Source organism: Corvus hawaiiensis, chromosome W (assembly GCF_020740725.1).
Source record: "Corvus hawaiiensis isolate bCorHaw1 chromosome W, bCorHaw1.pri.cur, whole genome shotgun sequence".
Classification (NCBI taxonomy): Eukaryota; Metazoa; Chordata; class Aves; order Passeriformes; family Corvidae; genus Corvus; species Corvus hawaiiensis.
In genome coordinates this window covers 1,645,316-1,665,781 of record NC_063254.1, presented here as the reverse complement: position 1 = coordinate 1,665,781, position 20,466 = coordinate 1,645,316, and the positions used below count along the sequence as shown (strand labels likewise).

Here is a 20,466-nt window from a genome sequence, read left to right as displayed (position 1 = left end):
TGCGATGGAAGACAGTGTCAAAGGCTTTGCTGAAGTCCAGGTAGGCTACGTCCACAGACTTCCCTCACCCACCAGGCAGGTCACCTGGTCATAAAAGGAGATCAGGTTGGTCAGGCATGACCTATCCCTCCTAAACACATGCTGGCTGGGTCTGATTCCCTGGCCATCCTGTAGGTGCTGTGTGATGGCACTCAAGAAAATCTGTTCCATAATCTTGCTGGGCACTGAGGTCAGGCTGACAGGCCTGCAGTTTCCCAGATCCTCCTTCCATCCCTTCTTGTGAATAGGTGTCACATTGGCCAGCTTCCAGTCATCTGGGACCTCCCTGCTGAGCCAGGACTGATGGTAAATGATGGAGAGTGGCTTCACAAGCTCATCTGCCAGCTCCCTCATCACCCTAGGATGGATCTCATCTGGTCCCATGGATTTGTGAGCATCTAAGTGGCTCAGCAGGTCTCTGACTGCTTCCTCCCGGATAACAGGGGGGCTATTCTGCTCCCTGACACCATCTACCAGCCCAGAAGGACAGTTGTCCTGAGGACAACCTGTCTTTCTGTTGAAAATTGAGGCAAAGAAGGTGTTAAGTACCTCTGCCTTTTCCTCATCTTTAGTTACTAAATTCCCTCCTGCATCTAATAGAGAATGGCCCTTCCTTTTGCCATTAATGTATTTATAAAAATATTTTTTATTATCCTTTACAGAAGTGGCCAGATTGAGTTCTAACTGGGCTTTAGCCTCTCTATTTTTTTTCCTACATGACCTAGCAACTCCCTTAAGCATTTCCTGAGATACCTGACCCTCCTTCCAAAGGTGATACACCCTCTTTTTTTTCCTTAGTTCCTTCAAAAGCTCCTTGCCCATCCAGGCCAGTCATGTTCCTTGTCGGCTCATCTTTTGCCACATAGGGACAGTCTGTTTTTGTGCCTTCAAGATTTCTGTTTTGAAGCACGCCCACCTGTCCTGGACTCCTTTGTTGTTAAGGGCTGCTTCCCAAGGAGCTCTCCAAATAAGTCTCTTGAATAGGCCAAAGTCTGCCCTCCAGAAGTCCAGTGTAGAAAATTCATTGATGCCCCTCTTTGTTTCACCAAATATTGAAAACTCTATAATTTCATGGTCACTGTGTCCCAGACGGCCTCCAACCACCACATCTCCCACCAGCCCATCTCTTCCTGCAAACAGCAGGTCTAGCATAGTCCCTCCCCTAGTAGGCTCGCTCACCAGCTGTGACAAGTTGTCCTCCATACACTCTAAGAACCTCCTGGACTGCCTCTTCTCTGCTGAGTTCCCAGCAGATGTCTGGTAGGTTAAAGTCACCTACAAGAACAAGGGCTGGTGATCTTGAAACATCCTCCAGCTGCTTGTAGAATAAGTTATCCACCTCTTCTTCCTGGTTGGGTGGTCGATAACAGACTCCCACCAGGATGTCAGCCTTGTTGGCCTTCCCCTTGATTCTTACCCATAGGCACTCGACCTTATAATCATTAATCTCAATTTCCATGGCATCGAGATCCTCCCTAATATACAGAGCTGCCCCTCCACCTCTTCTGCCTTGCCTATCTCTTCTGAAGAGCTTGTAGCCATCCATTGCAGTGCTCCTGTTATGTGAGTCATCCCACCACGTTTCCGTGATGGCAACTACCTCATAGCTTTGCTGCTGTACCATGGCTTCCATCTCCTCTTGTTTGTTACTCATGCTGCGTGCATTAGTGTACATGCACTGAGCTGCTGATTTCACCCCTGACTCTGGCTTACTACCCTTGGGCTTGTTTCTGGAGAGCCTAGTTGCATCCCCTTCCCCCTTCCATCCTAGTTTAAAGTCCTCTCAATAAGTTCTGCCAATTCATGGGCTAGAATCCTTTTGCCCTGGTTAGACAGATGGAGCCCATGTGGCTCCAGCAGGCCAGGTGCAATGAAAATTGCCCCATGATCACAGAACCCAAAATTCTGCCCATGACACCAGTCCTTTAAGCCACTTGTTGATAATGTGGGCTCTCCTGTTCCTTTCATCATTTGTCTCTGCCACTGAAGGGACTGAGCAAAACACCACCTGTGCTCCTGCCCCATCAACCAATCGACCTAGAGCCTTGAAGTCCCTTTTAATTGCCCTGGTGCTCTTCTTTTGAAGCTCATCACTGCCATCCTGGAGTGTCAACAGTGGGTAATAAGCAGAGGGCTGAATACGTTAAGGGAGTGTCCCAGTGATATCCTGTACCCGGGCCCCAGGGAGGCAGCAGACCTCCCTGTGGGATGGGTCCAGTCGACATACGGGACACTCTATTCCCCTCAGAAGGGAATCACCTACCACGACTACCCTTCTTTTCTTTTTAATGCTAGAGGTAGTGATCCGTCGGACAGACGAAGTATAATTGGGAGGCTCACTGGGAAAATTATTTTCTTCGATGCCATCTGGCTGACCCTCTGGATCCAGGGCCTCATACCTATTCTGAAGTGGCACCTGGGTAGGTGATGGGGGTCAGGAGGAATTTTTATTAACTCCCTGAGTAGGGACCCATTTCCACTCCCCTTCATCTGCTAGGTATCCTCCTTCTGCCTGATGGTAAGAGGCATGGGAGTCCTCTGACTCCTGATGGGCTTCTCTCAGGGTTAAAAGGGTGAAAATCCACCAGTCTATTTCCCTTTCACTTTCCCTAATACTCCTTAGTCTTTCTACTTCCTCCTTAAGCTCCACCACCAGACAGAGCAGATCATTCACCTGTTCGCACTACATGCAGGCATCTTTTGCACCATCCCCTGGTACTACTGACAGGCTCATTCCTTGCACGAAGGGACTTGACAGAAGTGTCCTTCTTGAGGGGTTCTGTTTGGGTTGGTACACTTTTACTAGCTATAGCTTTTGATCATTTGGAGACCATTGCTGAGGAAAAAAAACCCAAAACCAACCAAACAAAACCCCAACACAAAATAAAACCCCACTACCAGGAGGATGGCTGAAACCCTGCCTGCTTGCCCTGCCTGTGCAAACTGCCATGCAATGCCCTCAAAGATGTGTCATGCCTCTGTTTGCCCACTCCTGGTCGCCACGCTCCCTAAAGCCTTCTTTAAATCACCTGCAATGGGCAGAGGAAGCCCCTCCCTGTGCCTGAATGGCTAAGGAGAGGAAGTCATAGTACCCACTGTCTCATTTTCCTTATTCCACTGCAGTGATGCTAGGAAATGAGAGTATGCCTGTGTAGTGCTAGTTTGAGCCACGTCAGTGTTGTACATTTTACCAGGTCTGGACTCTTAGTGGTTTTGTCATCATTTGAGAAAAGGATCTCTATCACAGCCCGTTCTTGCAAGCATTGGATTTGTTGCTCCATGGTCTTCCAAGGGCCTTGCTGCAGCTGGAGATCTTCTGGGAAAAGGTATCTCTCCTTCACACTGGCCAAGAGTTGTGTCCAGAGGCTGAGGGGTTCGGGCCTCCTCATGATCCCCTGATTGATACCCACATGATGCAACAGAGATCCCAAGTGCCTTGCTTTAATACCGTCCAAAACTGAACCATCACCTGCAGTGTCCCAGACTCAGATCAACAAGCTCAATATAGACTTGTCGGGTCGTCAGGTGAGGTCTTTCCTGAAATTGCAGAGACTTTCTAAGGACAAAGATTTGATGATTATTTCTGGTTCTGATTCCTCTGCTTCCTGTGAGGGTCCTGCCTCCCCGTCATCATCCACTGGGCAAATGGATTTGGTTTTATACTTTCTTCTCTGGATGGAGGCAACTGCTATTGGCTTAGGCTGCCCTTCTGGTTTAACTGCAGACTGAATGACCATGGTGTCTTCCGATTTGTTCTCCTTTCCCTCTGTCTGTAGGTGCTGCTGTACAGTATCGAGCAGTGTGCAATAAGCATTAGCCAGGGCCCAGCACAGTGCAATAAGCTGCCTCTCTTTGGAACTGTCATTGCAATTTTCTTTCAGATATTTCCCTACCTCAGCTGGGTTCTGAATTTGTTCAGGGGGGAAATTCCAAACTATTGGGGCAGAGTATTTCTTCAGGACCTGGCCTATATCCTCCCACATTCCATGTCACTCAGGATTTTCTACCACTGGGGCAGATCTCCGAGCAACCATCCTGGAAATCTCAGCCCTGATTCTAAATGTGTTGTAGGCCATATAGAGGAGAGTTAACAGAATTAACAACAAAAACATGGTGTCTTTAACATCTAGACAGAAATGAACATTCTCAAAAGGTGATGTGTCAGACCTGAAGGGGGAGAAGGATGTAAACAGTTGGGAAAAATCATCCCCTACTTTTCTCCCAACAGGCTGGGGGTGATTATTACTAAACCCTCAGAAGTTGCAGCTGAGACCAGGATAGGCAAAACAGCAGCAAATACACATCTCACTGCCTCTGATGTTATCTTTACATAAGCTGATATCGCAGAGTGTATCAACAAAGCAATCTTGGTTTGTGTCCCCGATCTGAAAAAGAACCATATCCTGGGCAAATTGTACCATATATATAGAGAAGTATATAAGTCTAGGTGCCACAGCCCCATGATTAAACCGGGCAGCATGTTGACCAGTGAGTCCTGTATCCAGTATAAAATGTTCCAGACAAAATTGTAAATTTTCCACTTTCTCCCTCATGCCCCTTAAGTTGGGTGCCAAATTTGTCTTGGTTTGAGACAAATTAAAGGAGAACACTCTGGAATGAGTTGCCTCCTTTTACAGGTTCAAACAAATCCCTTTCCACCAATGAGGAACAAAAATGAGTAGATATAAGTGAAACGATAACAGTTTACTAACAAGTAGAACAGCAACAGGCAAAAAACCCCAAAACAACCAAACCAGTAAATAACTGCTAGATAAAAAAATTGCTAAATCTCACGGATTCCTCCCAAGAACAAAGAGAGACCCAAAATGCTGGGCACATCCCCCCAAGATGGCGCTCCACAGCTGAGCATGTGGTTTGAAGGACAAAGGGAAAGATGGTGTGAGTCTTCCCCCCATGCCCCTCTCCGCTCTGCTTATCTCCTCGACAGCTGGAGCTCCAACTGGTATTCTCTGGATCAAGGGATAGAAACTCACAGAGGGACTTCACCTTCCTCGTAGCAGGAGACGACAGGAGCAGGCAAGGCAAGGCGGCTGGGTTGGGGCAGCTCGTGGTCTTCTCCCCTTGGCTGGGCACTGATGGCGAGCTGGACTGGCTTGCTGGAACAGGGGCCACCCTGCTCAGCGCTGTGGCAACAGTTGGGAACCTGTGGAATTTGCCCCAAGGCAGTGTCTCTGAGATGAGAAAAAAACTGAAAAGAGAACCCAAAAAGGAAAAGCCTCTGCCCGTGCTGCCTCGGCTCTACAGCAAGAAACCAAGAGCCAAACCAAGCAGCCAGAGAGATCGAGCTCTGCCTAAGGCAAAACCCAAGAAGCCACTGAGGCAAAAATCACGTGTCAAGAAAAAGAGAGTGAGATGCCTGGAAGACCAGACTTTAAAAGCACCTGCCCTACCATCCCCCGACCTCGTGATTCTGTTTCTGGCTGCACTGCTGGTCCTTAAAGAGACAGTAACAATTTTTTGGCACAGATGGATATGGAATACAACAACATTTTGCGTTACCCACGGCATGAGCATTTCATTATATTTTCTCTCCCCTGTCCAGCTGAGGAAAGGGAGTGATAGAGCAGCTTTGGTAGACACCTGGCATCTAGCCAGGGTCAACCCACCACAAATATCCAGTATATTTTGCGCTTTTTTGAGCAGCTTTATTTTCAGTCCTTAAATGTTTTAAATTTTAAAAGGCCAAGGGAGTATTAAAGTTTCAAGCTGACAGAGAAAGTAGAGGAAAGGAAAGGCGGAAAAAAGAACCAAATGAAACCCAGAAAGTACTGGTTTCATGGGGAAAAAGTAATTAAAAGCCTTACCGCAAAAGATTTCAGCTTTCAAAAGTCCCTTTTCAATCCAGAGTTTGAATGAAGCCAGCTTTAAAAAAATGCATAGGAACATCAAAGAAAACATTAAAAATATATATAAAATGTTTCTTAAAAATACAAATATTTCATGCCAGAAAACACACAATTTTATCAGATTACATGTTGTGAGTTAAGTAAAAAAACCCCACCCTTCAAGTGCTTAAAATTATACAAGATTCTTCCTATTTGACTGTGATATGTGCCTTTAAGTTTTGCTTTCGGAGACCGGTGCAATGAAATTATTCTGGCCTTTTACAACATATGACATTATGGCTTAGACATAGAAATGGACAATGGTTTTTTTTTTAATGGAATATCATCATGATTCTAACTCAATAAAAATCATAACAGTAAGGAAAACCCTTCCAAACCAAACTATTCACATCTTTTCAGTTTTTAAAAGAGAAGATTGATAACGTACTACTGATGCCATGAAGATTTTTTGCCTTTTCTTTTATACTCCTGTTATAGCTTTTTTACAACTTCTGTATTCCTAGTGCTTTTTGCCTACATTCTTAGACTTGTTTGTCAAGCTGAGAGACTAAACATTTTAGAAGCTTTGTAGTTAGGGATCAGTGTGCCCCAGACCCCAAGGTCCTCTCCAGAACACATTCTGTAAACTAAGATAGAACCATCCAGGGGAAGGCTCCTTGGGGAGGGGGGCTCACTAGAGCCTCTCATTGGGGAATTTTTGATAGATATGCTAATTAGTAAAACCTATAATGTTATACCAGATCTTTTGGGGGGGGAGGGGGTGGGGGGGCATTGCGGCGTGCATTTCGGTGCATTTGACCTGGACATGTGCACCTAAGGATCCTTAAAATAAATACCAAGGTAAAATCCCTTTTCCCCTTCTAACCGTGTATGAGTCTTGATTTTAAGACCAGGAAAAGGCATCACTACCTTTGCATCCATACCCAGTTCAAAAGAAATACTGAAATACACAGCAGAAAAATTCTGTTATGTCAGAACACCTGTTAAAATACTTAGATGAGACAGGAAGCCTGTTTCTGCACAACTGTAAGTTCTAGTGTAGTCCAAGTGCACCCTGCAGGTGTAAAAACTATTCATGTTTCGTACTCAGCAGATTTGTGTTTTAAATGATCCTTGAAGGAGCTTTGAATTATTGGTGCTACTATATTTCTCCAATGTCAAGCACCTAGTTGAGCAGAACCAGCAGTAAAGAATTGTGGTGGGTTGACCTTGGCTGGATGCCAGGTGCCCAAAGCCCCTCTATCACTCCCCTCCTCAACTGAACAGAGGAGAGAAAATATAATGAAAAGCTCATGGATTGAGATAAGGGCAGGCAGAGATCACTCACCAAATACCATCATGGGCAAAACAGACTCAACTTAGGGAAATTAGTTTATTACCAACCAAATCAGAGCAGGATAATGAGAAATAAAACCAAATTTTAAAAACACCTCCCTCCCCCCCACCTCTCCCTCCTTCCTGAGCTTAAGGTTGCTAACAATTTTCTCTATGTCCTCCCCCAGCCTTGTAGGGGGACAGGAAAAGGAGGTTGTGGTCAGTTTGTCACACATTGTTTCTGCAGCTCCTTCTTCCTCAGGGAGAGGACTCCTCACACTCTTCCCCTGCTCCAGCATGGGTCCCTTCCATAGGGTGCAGTCCTTCAGGAACAGGCTGCTCTCAACATGGCTACCCAACAGTTTCACAAGTCCTGCCAACAAACCTGCTCCAGCATGGGCTCCTCTCCACAGGTCCATAGGTGCTGCCAGGACCCTGCTCCAGCACAGGCTTCCCACGCGGTCACAGCCTCCTTTAGGCATCCACCTGCTTCAGTGCGGGTCCCTTCCACGGGGTGCAGTCCTTCAGAAACAGACTGCTCCAGCATGAGTCCTCCACGAGGGTCACAAGTCCTGCCAGCAAATATGCTCCAGTGTGGGCTCCTCTCTCCACAGGTCCTGCAAGGACCCTGCTCCAGCGCAGGCTTCCCACAGGGTTACAGACTCCTTCAAGCATCCACCTGCTCCAGTGTGGGTCTCCTCCACAGGCTGTAGGTGGATCTCTGCTTCCCCATTGACCTCCCTGGGCTGCAGGGGCACAGCTGCCTCACCGTGGTCTTGCACCATGGGCTGCAGGGGACTGTCAGCTCCGGCGCCTGATGTGCTTCCTGCCCCTCCTTCTCCACTGATCTGGGGGCCTGCAGAGTTGTTTCTCTCACATATTCTCACTCCTCTCTCTGGCTGCAGTTGCTGTTGCACAGGTTTTTTTCCCTGCTTAAATATTTTATCCCAGAGGTGGTACCACCATCACTGATGGGCTCGGCCTTGGCCATCAACGGGTTTCTCTTGAAGCTAGCTGGCATTGGCTCTATCAAACATAGGGGAAGCTCCTGGCAGCTTCTCACAAAAGCCACGCCTGTACTTCCCCCCTACCAAAACCTTGCCATGCAAACCCATTACAAGAATAAACTACTGGGCTACCACAAAAATAATTAAACAAACACATTAATAGAAATGAACACACAAAAATTTGATTTCAGTTTTGTTCTAAACCTCTTAACAAATGTAAAATGACAGTGTGGCCCTATAAATGGTACAGTTAGAAAAAAAGTTTGCTGTCAGACTTTCCAAAGTCAAGGTGGTGCTTCTTTTCTACAACATACACAGCAAACCCTCTGTAGATTATAAATAGATATAGACTAGGTAAGAAAAATATGACCAAACTAAATCCAATGTCAATAATTTTGATCTCTGTGTTTTCCTTTTTTTGAATAAACAGAAATAAAAACATAAAAATAGTCATGAAGTGGTGCAATTGGCACCCCAAAGACTGTTATGGGATTCACCAAGGTTACACAACTGCAGTGTTAATACCTCTTTACTCCAGGACGTTTCCATTCTGTCTCCACCCAGTATAAAGTTGCACCAGAGTCCAGAAAGGAAACAAGTGTGCCCAAGACTTCTTTTATGCTCCAGTGACAGTTACTTGACACTATCTGTGCTGTAATTATGCCTCACCTGATGGGGGAGAATTTTAGAGTCTTTGCCAGGAGTCCGAGAGACGAACGGGACTTTCAGCCTTCTCTGCTTTCAGATAGTTGTTTGTTTATTAAGTCTTATCAGAGAAATAGAGCCACTTAACTTGACCCAGACATAGCACAGAGCAGAGAATGCAGGAGAATGCCAAATTATCAAGATTACACAGCCTTTCTAAAGGTAAATTAACCAATGGTCACTAAAAGCGTACATTATTTTTACTTTTCCACCAATGTATAAGAAATCATCTAGTCACGTAGACAGGAACTGCGGAATTCTTTATCCAATCATCCCAAACTACTTCTACTGCAGAATATGGAGTAGTAGAAGAAGAAGAAGAAGAAGAAGGTCTGGAGAACAACAATCCTCCATTTTGAAGTTTTTTGCTTTTATCTATTTACTATATTAACAAACCCAAATCTTCTAAATTTTTCACCCTGTGACAATCTTACATAATATTTTATCACCTAGTTCACACCAGTGTAGATTCTAATTCTTCCCAGAGGGTAGGCAATTTTCTCCAAGGACGAAGGTCGAAAACAATGTTGTCCAGGGGGTTAGAATCCTTCAAAACAGGCAGAGAAATATTCTCTGCACTCTGGGTTCATACATTACTTTTTTGTATAACCTGTACAATTGACAGCACTTGGTTCTCTGGTCCAAAAAAAATAGCTGGATAAGGACTGAAGCAAGATGCAAAGAACATATGCACACCCCAAGAGTGCTCATTTATCTGCTTGTACAGCAACAATACATACTGAGTGCATATGTTCTCAAAACAAGGGTCATAGCTTATTAAAGAAAATAAAATCTAAAAATAGAGGAACATTTTCAAACAAACTACTTGTCACATAAGTTATCTTTTGAAAATATTCAAGAAAAACTCCAAATTTGCAAAGCATGTACATGCAATCTATAGCTACACTGTATACAAATTAGCTAACAAGGTTAACTAAAACAAAATAAGCCAAATTTAAACTCTGCCCTATTGGCCACATGAAGAAAAATGCAAAGTCATCAACCTGAAACAAACTTAATTAGCATGAAAATACCTTAATCATAACATTTTTTTCACAGTATTACTTACCTCAGCCAAGGCATACATTTCATGAACTCTAATGCACATGAGAATTAGAGAAGTGAAAGAAGGGATTCAAAGCAACTGTCTCAGTTACCCTTCCAACCCAATACTAAGCTCTGTTTTGTCAAACTGAAGACTGTTCACAGAAGCCACTTGCTCATAACAAATCATTTTCTTCTTATCCAATATCTTAGGTCCACCATAATAATAAATAATCTACAGAAACCAGTCAAAATGTATATACTTTTTTTCCAAAATTGAGGCATGCAACAGAGGCTTTGTCATTTGTTTCTGGGAAAGCATATTGTAAAAACAAAATTAACACCAATAATCATACCTAAGATTTTTCCTTTTTTTTTTTTTTGCCCACCTCCTGTTCCAGAAATAAAATACTGGTCCTTTGTCTCATGCCTCACCTTTAGGTAGTCACCTAAAGTTAGATTTTGTATTCACTTTGTTGTAAGAATGGAGGTACATAGGTCCATATTCTGAAATCAGGTAGGCATGTGATCAGAATTGCATAGTGTGAATATGTTATAAACTCTAATGTTTAGATTTTATACCTACTTTAACCAGGGAGAAAAAGATGCAAGAAAAAATTCAACAATCAAAGTAATTATGGGAATACCTTTATCAGGCAATGCATCCCACTAAATATAAAACTACTAGTACTGCCACCAATAATAAAAAAACCAAACACTTGATTAAAAAAAGGCCTGGTTAATTTCTAATATTTTAAAAAACCCCACAACTAATTTGCTTAACAGTCAATTTTCTAAACCAAACCTGAACTGTATAATAAGAGGAAGCTTTCTTGTATTTCAGACATTACAACTTTTACCACATAGGAAGTACAAACTAAAAAAGAGAGACCAACAAAATCTTCAGACAAATGGCCCATTTTAGCTGACAGTTTCTTAATTCATGGCAGTAAATCTTATTTCAAGCGAATCTTGTGAGTTAGTAGAAATGAACAATGAAGACATGAGACTGAAAAGCTTTTAGTAATTTCACAAAACATAAATGGAACATAACTGTATCAGTCAGTTTCCCAAAAAATGTTTACTGGGGGTAGAAAATATTTTCCAAAGTTTCAGAGAATTTAAGACAATATTTCAATCTGAAATTATTTCAAAATTGAATGCTGGATTATGTAAACACAAAATATGTACAAATGAATGAACTAATTAGGAAGTTAACAAATATTTTGCTCTAAGAAAAAATTATATATAATATAAATACCCATATAGCTATTAAACTACTGCTAATAAAGGAAAGAAATCAGAATCATTTCAAGACTGTAACATCTTACTCATTACCTTAAAATAAACTCCAGACCTCTATTACATTCAAAAGCTTCCCTGAGAATATTTCACATTTTTATTGTCAGAATGCATGGTCACATGAATGTTTCTTTTCAGACACTCAATAAGAAAAATAACTGTGGCAAACATATCTAAAGTAAAAGAGAAAGAATACTTATAAAAAAGAAACAATGACAAAAAAAAAGCTAGAAACATCTTGTATAATTATCAACCTTTAACATCTGCAGGAGCCATCACAAAATCTACAAGAATCTGTAAGCAAGCATTTTAACCAGCCATTCTCTCTACTAGGAGTAAAATGGTGGAATTGGAAAGGTAAAACATGGACACCACACCCCACACATGTTTTTGTATTTGACTTCTCATTTCCCATTAGAAAAGGGTAGTTAATCACTTAAAATATTATGTTGCAAAAAAGATAAAGTGCTTCTCTTAAAATATAAAAGACAAAGAAATTTTAATGCACTGAAATTTGAGTTTTCAAATTTTTGCCTACAGTATTCTATATCTGGCATATATATTAAATAATCTAGGTCCTATTCATTTCAAAATTAAATGTTAGCACATGCACGAACTTCAGTGTGATTAATTCATTTAATTTTGTGGGCTTGCAGCTGTTTTAAAATGTGAACAAAAGATATTCTCAGTTCTTTGAGTGACTCTGCTAACCTATTTTACCTCTGATAGACAATCATTTTTCCTACACTTGGAAAAAATATAATCTAAAAGTCACTTCTGTTGGGATAAAATATGAAATAGTAAAGAAGAATATAATAGATGGAAACAATTTACAAAATCATTGGAGCAATTCAGGCAAATGCAAGAAATTTCAGCTCTAACCAAAAGGTAAACAAAAAAGGGAAGTAAGCAATGACTTAAAAAAAAATTTTTGCTTTAAATGTAATAAAAAATGAAAACAGTAGAGAGTAGGACAATATGGTCACAGGTAAACAGATAAAAACTTTATAAGGTCAAATGTAAAATAAAACTGGAGAGAGGCCATCTAGGCAAGAGAGAAGTGACTGAGGAAGACAGCTAAAAAGAAAAGCAGTTAGGGGGAGACTGAGTTCTGTTTTGGATTGTGTAAGTTCATTCTTTATGAAGCACTGAAGAAAAAAATGTTCATGGCTTTACTGAAGCCCCTAAAGCTCTTTGATGCAAATCCTCATGGCAGGAAATGTAAAGCTATTGGGGAGCCAGTTTTTACCTCATGTCAAGCAAGACTCATGAACGAAAAAAGTAATCTTTAATTTCTTTATCTGAATAGATGTAATTGATTACAATACTTGAAATCTTACTACACTCTTTTCCATAGTGGCTTGCTCTTAGGTAGTCTATTTCTTGTGGAAAAAAATTGCATCAGTAGCTTCACAGTATTAGAGGCATTTAACTGACTGCAACACTTTTATTTACTGGGTAATTTTTCTTTAGTTTTGTGTGTCTGGAGGAAGACAACTGAGAATACTAGGAGTACTAACTAACATGACTAGTATAAATCCCTTTTTCCTGTAACCTGCTTTTAAGCTCTCTGCTTCAGCTTTGAGACACTGAAGAATACTTTTTACAAAGATGGCACAGTTCAGTTTTTTATTATGTGTATTCCAGACCAATAAGCTATTCTTTAAAAGCATTTCATTTCAACATCCCAAGAATATAATAATTCTTTTTTAAGAAGGCCATAAATCCTTCAGATTCTGCACCATCTGAGAGTCAATGCATCTCACACACAGCTTGCATGCTAATGCTTGGGATTCAATCCTTCGTACTCTGAATATCAGGTAAGGTATATGAGGGAGGTCCTTTTCTCCAACCTATGTTGTTCACATAACTCTAATGTTTAGACTTTATACCTACTTTAACCAGGGAAAAAAAAATGTCATGTGAAATTACTACTTTGTTGTTCAACATGAAATTTCACTGAAGAGATCCAAAACTTTTAAGACTCCACTACTTGAGATGAGAATTTATGTAATTTGACTCCATACCTGATCCTGATATCTTACTTTTGTGTGTGTTTGTTACAGTAGATTACTTCAATGGGGGTGGGGGGGAGTGGGGGTGTGGAGCTATTAATAAAGTAAACTTGGCCTTGAAGACAATTTCAGTAAGATTTTGGAATTTAAAACCATTTTCCCATACCTGCTTATTTTATTTTTTAAACATTTCCTATAGGGAAATAGGCTTAAATAAAGAAACAACTTCAGCAATGGAAACAACTTACAGCAAAATTCTTGGTCTACAATAAGACATTATTTTATGTTTTCGGTCCCTATAGTTTCTTGTAACCTGTTCTATCTTACATTAGGTATCTTGTTATAAATATTTAAGAAGTCTCATGGGAAATCATGGATATGGATTCAAATAAGACTTTCTGCCTGATAACCACTGCTGAGTGACATCTTCCTGACAGTCCGTAAGAAGAGGCAACTGTCTTCTGGAAATTACATTGAAAGGGAACAATAATGGGTAAAAGTGGTAGTAGTTCTTTAGTACAGTAGTACATTTTTTTAGTAAAAGTTCTGTAACAACAGGAGAGGAAAAATAAAAAGCCTTCCTTCAGCAATATTAGACATGAAGAAAGATAGAAAAGGAGAAATGGGGGACTACATTACCTGGAGCAATGACTTCTAAGCCACTATGGACAACACTGGGAATGTCAGAAGATAAAAAAATTAAAGTTAATGTTTTAATTCAGAATTTGAAAGGATTGACAGGAACATAAATACACAGGTCAGATTTCTAAAAATACAATTAAAAATATTTTAAAATAAATATAAGATTTTTTAAAATTGAATTTGAATATCAATGGTTGCACGAGTTACTATTGTACATTCACAAAAACTTTGTAGACAGGCAATTTTGAGAATTGCTCAAGTCCATTTCTGTAAAAAAACAGGACAGAGAAACCCCACCTAAGGCTTTTCAGTATTTTATAAACTGCTTCTTCAAAATTCAAGATGCATATAAAAAATTCAAAATTTCTGGTTAAAAAAAAATGGAAACACAGTAACAGTTTACTCAAATGGAAACTAAAAACCCAGTCCATAAGCAACCATTTCCTGTGTCACATCCCTAAGAGATAACCCTCACCTATTATCTTAAACCTCAGTAGAGCTCATATTCTGAAATTGACAAGACAAAAAAGTGTGATGAAAAGTGATGAAGTATGATACAATGCCTTACCATCAGTTTTGAGACATTAAAATGTAAACGGTAATGTTTACATTTCTCAATTTACTTTCACTATTCTGATAATAAATATTTCAAAGTTCCTAGATTATTATAATATAGGACAATGAATTTCAGACTCTGCCTCTTTAATTATATCCGTGACTATGAAGCCAACACAGCACTAGAAGAACTAACTTCCTTAACTTACAACATGCCTCTTCCTACACTGATATTAAAATAATCCAGCCTGGATGTCATTTTTTTACACTGTGCAAACATCACAACTGTCTACTTAACTGGACTTTTTGAATTTGATACGTGTCACTTCACTCTTTTCTTTAGGCTCAGCCACACAAACATCAGCTTGAGCTGTAGTTTTCTAAGCTATTGTGCAAGACAAGTACTGTGCTAAAAATATGCTGTTACTCGAACTTTGAGATATTCTCTAGAGACCAAATTTTTTGATATGAGATTCAATTTTTTTTTTTTGTTTTTTAGGTTGCAAGGCTAATAAATTTACTTTCTCAATGGAGAAAAAAAAGGCGGGAGGAGGAGAGATAAGTTTGCATTTTTAATTTCCTTGAATTAAAAAAATCCCCAAGTTTTTGAAGGAATTGCATCTAGTGAAGGAGGTGAGTGCAAAGATAGACTCACTTACTTTAAGTCAAGTTATTTTTATATCGAGAAATGAACAGCTCTAATTAGAAAGGTCTGGCCACACATATACAGCTATGATACATCTAATTCACTACAACTATATAAAAACAGCCTATAAAATTCAACATTCAATTTGAACAATAACTGTAGAATATATACTTTGCAGTATAATACAAGAATAATTTACTGATTTATGATTAGGACTTTCATATACTACAGCAAAATGACCGTCAGTACCGATTCTGAAAAAAAAAAGTGCGCTTCACAATGAACTAAGTTTTCAAGTCACCTTGTTAGGAAATTCAGTGCTTTATGTACAGCAAAAACATGGAGCTGAAATACACATGCAAATTTCCTTTTTAATACTAGTTATACCAGTTATACATTTGATTTTAAATGGAAAATTTCTGAATGGAACAAAAATTGAAAGAAGTCAGGTTAATCAAAGATAAACCTTACAAAATGCTTTAAATGTATTTTCTTTCTAAGTTTCAATGATGTCATCACTTTCAAAAAAATTTGCTTATTCTAAGGCCTTGTATCAAAAGTTTTATTTCATAATATACTTACACACACGAAGATATTCCCACCTATTTTTCCAATATTTTTTTTTCCTCCACATAATATTGATGGAAAACCTTAAGTAGTACTGGTACAAACCAGAAAAATTATTTAACTGCTTTGCCCAGAACATAAGCTGTGAGGAAAGGAAAAAAGATAATTAAAGTCACAGGCAAACAGCAGTCTGCCCTCTACCCTCTTGCTATGACAAACCCTGCAAACATCTTGATAAGAACAGCACCTCGTTGTCAGAGCAGTGAAAAGGGCAGAGAACTAGAGGCACGACTGGAAGAAGCCCTTTTCTTCTAAACTTTAGGTAGAATATAATTTGTGATTTATAATTTTTAGAAACCTTCAGTACATTTCCTAAAGATAGAAGAGGAAAAATTTCAGCTATGGAAATAAACAAAAATCTCACCTTATTATGGTCGTACTTGTATGGGATTTTGAGGGTGTCCATGGCTCTGATCATGGCCTGCATTGCTGTAAATATATTCTGGTACACCAATTTTGTAAAGCCCCTTTTGTCTTCATCAGAGTAACCTGATCCATGAATGATTCTCATCTGTTTGATGAATGTGCTTTTGCCACTCTCTCCTGTGCCTGCAAGACAAATAAGAATATACTTCAGCCAATGGACACAAACATGACTTTTCTGCACAAAGTGGGCAGCTTGTTCAGTGCAGGGCAGAACACTGTCAAGTGGTTATGGTGCTTGCAAGGTGCTTGCTACAGGGATCAGTTCAATATAAAGACAGCAGTAACACAATAACAACTGAAGCAACATTGAATTAAAACTTTTATTTTGAAGACAAAATAGAAGCAGAAAAAAATAGCAATGAGTTAATAACTAAAATAAAATATACTCTCAAAAAAAATCTAGAATACACCACTGTGTATTTAAAATTATAAGCATAAATTTCCATTCCCAAAGATATAGTTCTCAACTATAGGGAATTACTATGAGATGTTCTATCACAAAAAATCATAGAGTAAGAACAAAAATCAGCTTGCATGGCCAACTTTCAGAACATTATGGTAAGCATCAATATACAACCAATACATAAATTTGTTAGAAAACCAAATAATATAACAATTAGAGTTGTGAAAACTTCAACCTCACAAATATATAAAATCAGCTTTAAGTAAAATTTGGCTCGTATTTGTTAATGGAGAGTCATTACTTCCTTTAAATTTCTTTGTGTCTTTGTACTTTACACGAAGCATAAATAACTAATAAATTAATATTCTGCATGTTTAATAATTTAAAGTTAAGATTTGCTTGTTTTGAATTTTGCACAAAATATATCAGCATTTTTTCCTTTGGCAAAATTCAGTCTCTCTGTGATTAGCAGAGCTTACCTAAGCAAGCAAATCATATGAATACTTTATAAGAAGGAATTGAAATTTAAAAGAGTTGCACAGCCATATGAATGCTGTATGTTCACCTATTTAGCTCCCTAAGAAATGCAATGCATTTAAATGCATGCAATACTTAGCCTTTCAGTCTAGATTTTATTTTGATCATTTTTATAAAGCTTTCAGGCCTTATGATATAATATTTGGCTCCCAGGACAAAGAAAGCCTTATGCTTTACATGATGTTTCAGGTGTCTCAGAGTAGTGTATTCCACAAGCAGTGCAATGCAAGGTTAAAGCATGATTCTGTGCTTGCAACTCTTAAGTCTTTCAGGTAGTACACCTCAAAATCTAACCTTGAAGTCTCTACAAGATTTTATCTTTACTGTGTGTGACTGTTAATTCAACTCCTGCCTAAATTTTTGCCTATCACAGCTCATGCTAAGGCCTGATGTATGCTAGGAGCAGTGCCATTAGGTCAGTCAAGCACTATGTAGGCAGGACAGGTAGCCAAAAAAAGCTAAAGGACCATTATAAAACCATTATCACCTGCAAATTGTTGTTTGAAATGATGCCTTAGGTTTTAACTTTTATATATTTCAAATCCTGTACTGCTTAGTGTGTAACTCTGAAGTTTCTTGTAGCCTGTTAATTTCTGCTCTCTCGTGCTAGGTAGACATAACAAAGCCTCTCCAGGCCTGCTCTCCAAGGACACCCAGACTGTCCTAGACCCAAAAAGTATAAACCAAAGAGCCTCTAAGGGGGCAAGCGGAGGGGAAATTACATCATTAAACTGAAGCTTTAATTAGAGAATTAACCCTGATATGCAAATGAACCAAACCTATAAAAGTGTGAAGAACTCGTGACCTGTCGTCTATCTTGGGATCCATCTTGGCAATAGCCTCTGGCTCCCCAGGGGGTACCTTTGAAGGCCTTTCAAATAAATACCTACTTTTATTCTCTTACTCCTGTCTAGTCTCTGTTTCTAGGAGGCCTCTTAAGGCATCACCAGGAGCTGCTATCTTGTTTGGCAGTCTTGTCAGAACGTGCTAAATTATGGAAATGGTATAGACCAAATCTCCAAGCTGAAGAGTATAGAACATCAGCTTACCCAAAAAACTTTTGAAGTAGATCCAACAGCAGTTGGACTGCTGAGGCTTTCATGCTTCCTGGTGTGATACAGGAGATGCCTGCACCGTGATGGAAGAGGAAGGATGAGCATTGTCACTGTCGGCTAGGTAACTAATTCTTTTCTTTTCCTCATAGGTGTGTTACCAGATGATAAATGGCCTACACCTGGTGAGCTAACACAATGCTTGTTCTCCAAAACTACTGGCCTATGGAAACTGCACAATGCCCATTGTGTAAGAAGGAGAACTGGAAGTTTACCAGCCTCAGTGTCCTGCCAACTCAGCCAGGTCACCTGGAACATTGGGGTCTATGACCACCAGGGACCACCAGAAAGACCCCAGGACAGAAGAGGGGAAATATGTTCATGAATTCGGGGAAATGATTATCATATGTATGTTTAGTCCGGGACAATCAATGAATATGTATGCAAAATACAGTATATAAACAGAAACTTTCCTGTACTCAGCATGCATGGCTTTGGGAGGAGCTATCCCCCCATGCATCTGGCCAAATAAAGAATGCCTACTTCTTAATGCTATGCTGGTGTTAAGGAGTTTTTATTTTATCAAATTTTTGGTAACAGTTTTGGTGACCCAGATGGGATGGACTCTTGAATTTCAACAGATCCGAGGGATCACAGGACATCCAGCTGGCACTAAGGGATTCTTGGGGAGAACCTTCAATCCCTGGTCTGAAGGAAATTGGAGCAAGACCCCTGGTAAGATAAAGGCATTCTTTACTCTAAAGGTGTTAACTGTTAGCCTACCTGTAAGGCGCAGCAAGCTATGCAGGGTTTGGTTTAAAGGTACCTAAGATGAGAAAAGGGAAGGGTTAGAGTCCCTTCTAAGGAGCTCCTAAACAGTAATTTGTTATAATGGAAAACAAAACCTCAAAAGGGGTATCACAGGTGTCACTGCTGGGATGTATCTTGAAACATTGGAAACAAATTGGGGGTGATCCCCTCACGCGTGAAAAACTTATAAAATTTTGTAATCAATGGTGGCCACTTGACACACTGGAAGATCAAGAAAAGTGGCCTGAGGATGGAACCTTACAGTATAACACCATATTGCAATTAATGTTGTTTTGTAGAAGGGAAAATAAGTGGGATGAAGTTCCTTATGTTGACTTGTTTTTCACCCTAAGAAATCATCCGGAGTGGCAAAAGAAATGTGGGAGGACCCTGCAAGATCCATTAATTTTAGCACTTGAAAAGGAAAAGAATGGCAAAGGGTTGAAAAGGTGGTGTTCTGTGTGCAGCCTAGGGCAGAGGTGCTTAAAGTGTGGAAGAGAGGATGAGGATGATTTAGAGCTGATGGTTGCTCCGAAGCAAAGAGGGGGTGGGGTGAATGATGAATTGGTGGGGAATGCAGCTAGACGAATAGGTAGGTCATGAGAGAGTGGACTGGAATGGAGAGAACGCTTTAGGGGATCGCTTTAGGGGATGGGAGGATTTTAGCCCGATTGTGAGACACCCTAGAAGGTGGAAAGGAGATGTTGGGGGGAATGCTGGGGAATTCTGGTGGCTCCCCTCGGGCAGGTGGTTGGGAATCATGGTCCAGTAACAGTAAAGACCCCATTTTAAATTGTGGTTTTAATGTCATGGAAAAAGGCAGCAGGAGTTTATAGAGAGGATCCAGATAGAGTTGCTAAAGTATTCAAAACCATAATTAGGACTCAGGATCCTGACTGGAATGATATACAAGTGATGTTGGATACGTTGTTGGATAGCACAGAAAAAAGGATGGTGTTGACCATGGCCAGAAACCAGGTGGAGGGGGCACATGCTAATGGAGACTTAGAAGGAGCTGTAGATCAGAATTTTCCTTTAACAGATCCAAGGTGGAACCCTAATTTACCGGGGCTCCAAGATCGTTTAACAAGATATCAGAGATGGATATTGTTTGGTGTAAAGCATGCTATACCGAAAGCCATGTACTGGTCAAAACTGTATGAGGTAAAGCAGGACAGTACTGAATACCCCACAGCTTTCATGAAACGACTGAAGGTGACTGCCAGAAAATATACTAATCTGGATCCTGAGAATCCAGGAGACTGTACAGTTAGCAACTACCTTTATTGGGCAGTCTGCCCTTGATATTAGAAAGAAACTCCAGAAACTGGAAGGAGAGGAGTCCTGTGACTTAGGAAAATTGTTAGATGAAGTGTGGAAAGCATATCACAACAGGGATAGGGAAAAAGAACTATGGCAGGCTAGAAGAGAAAACAAGAGACATGACAAACTGCTTGTGACTCTGGGGGTGGCTA

The 20,466-nt window shown here is 40.2% G+C and overlaps 1 protein-coding gene across 1 annotated transcript in view; it reads right to left on the bottom strand.

The window, feature by feature from the left end:
* Positions 1 to 16,307, bottom strand: part of LOC125319354 (guanine nucleotide-binding protein G(q) subunit alpha) — a 137,946-nt gene extending 121,639 nt beyond the window's left edge. The window contains exon 1 of the mRNA XM_048290458.1: positions 16,128 to 16,307. Within this exon, the coding sequence (XP_048146415.1) occupies positions 16,128 to 16,274 (147 nt within the window). The 5' untranslated portion in view covers positions 16,275 to 16,307. The remainder of the gene's footprint in view (positions 1 to 16,127) is intronic.
* Between the last annotated feature and the right edge of the window lie 4,159 nt (positions 16,308 to 20,466).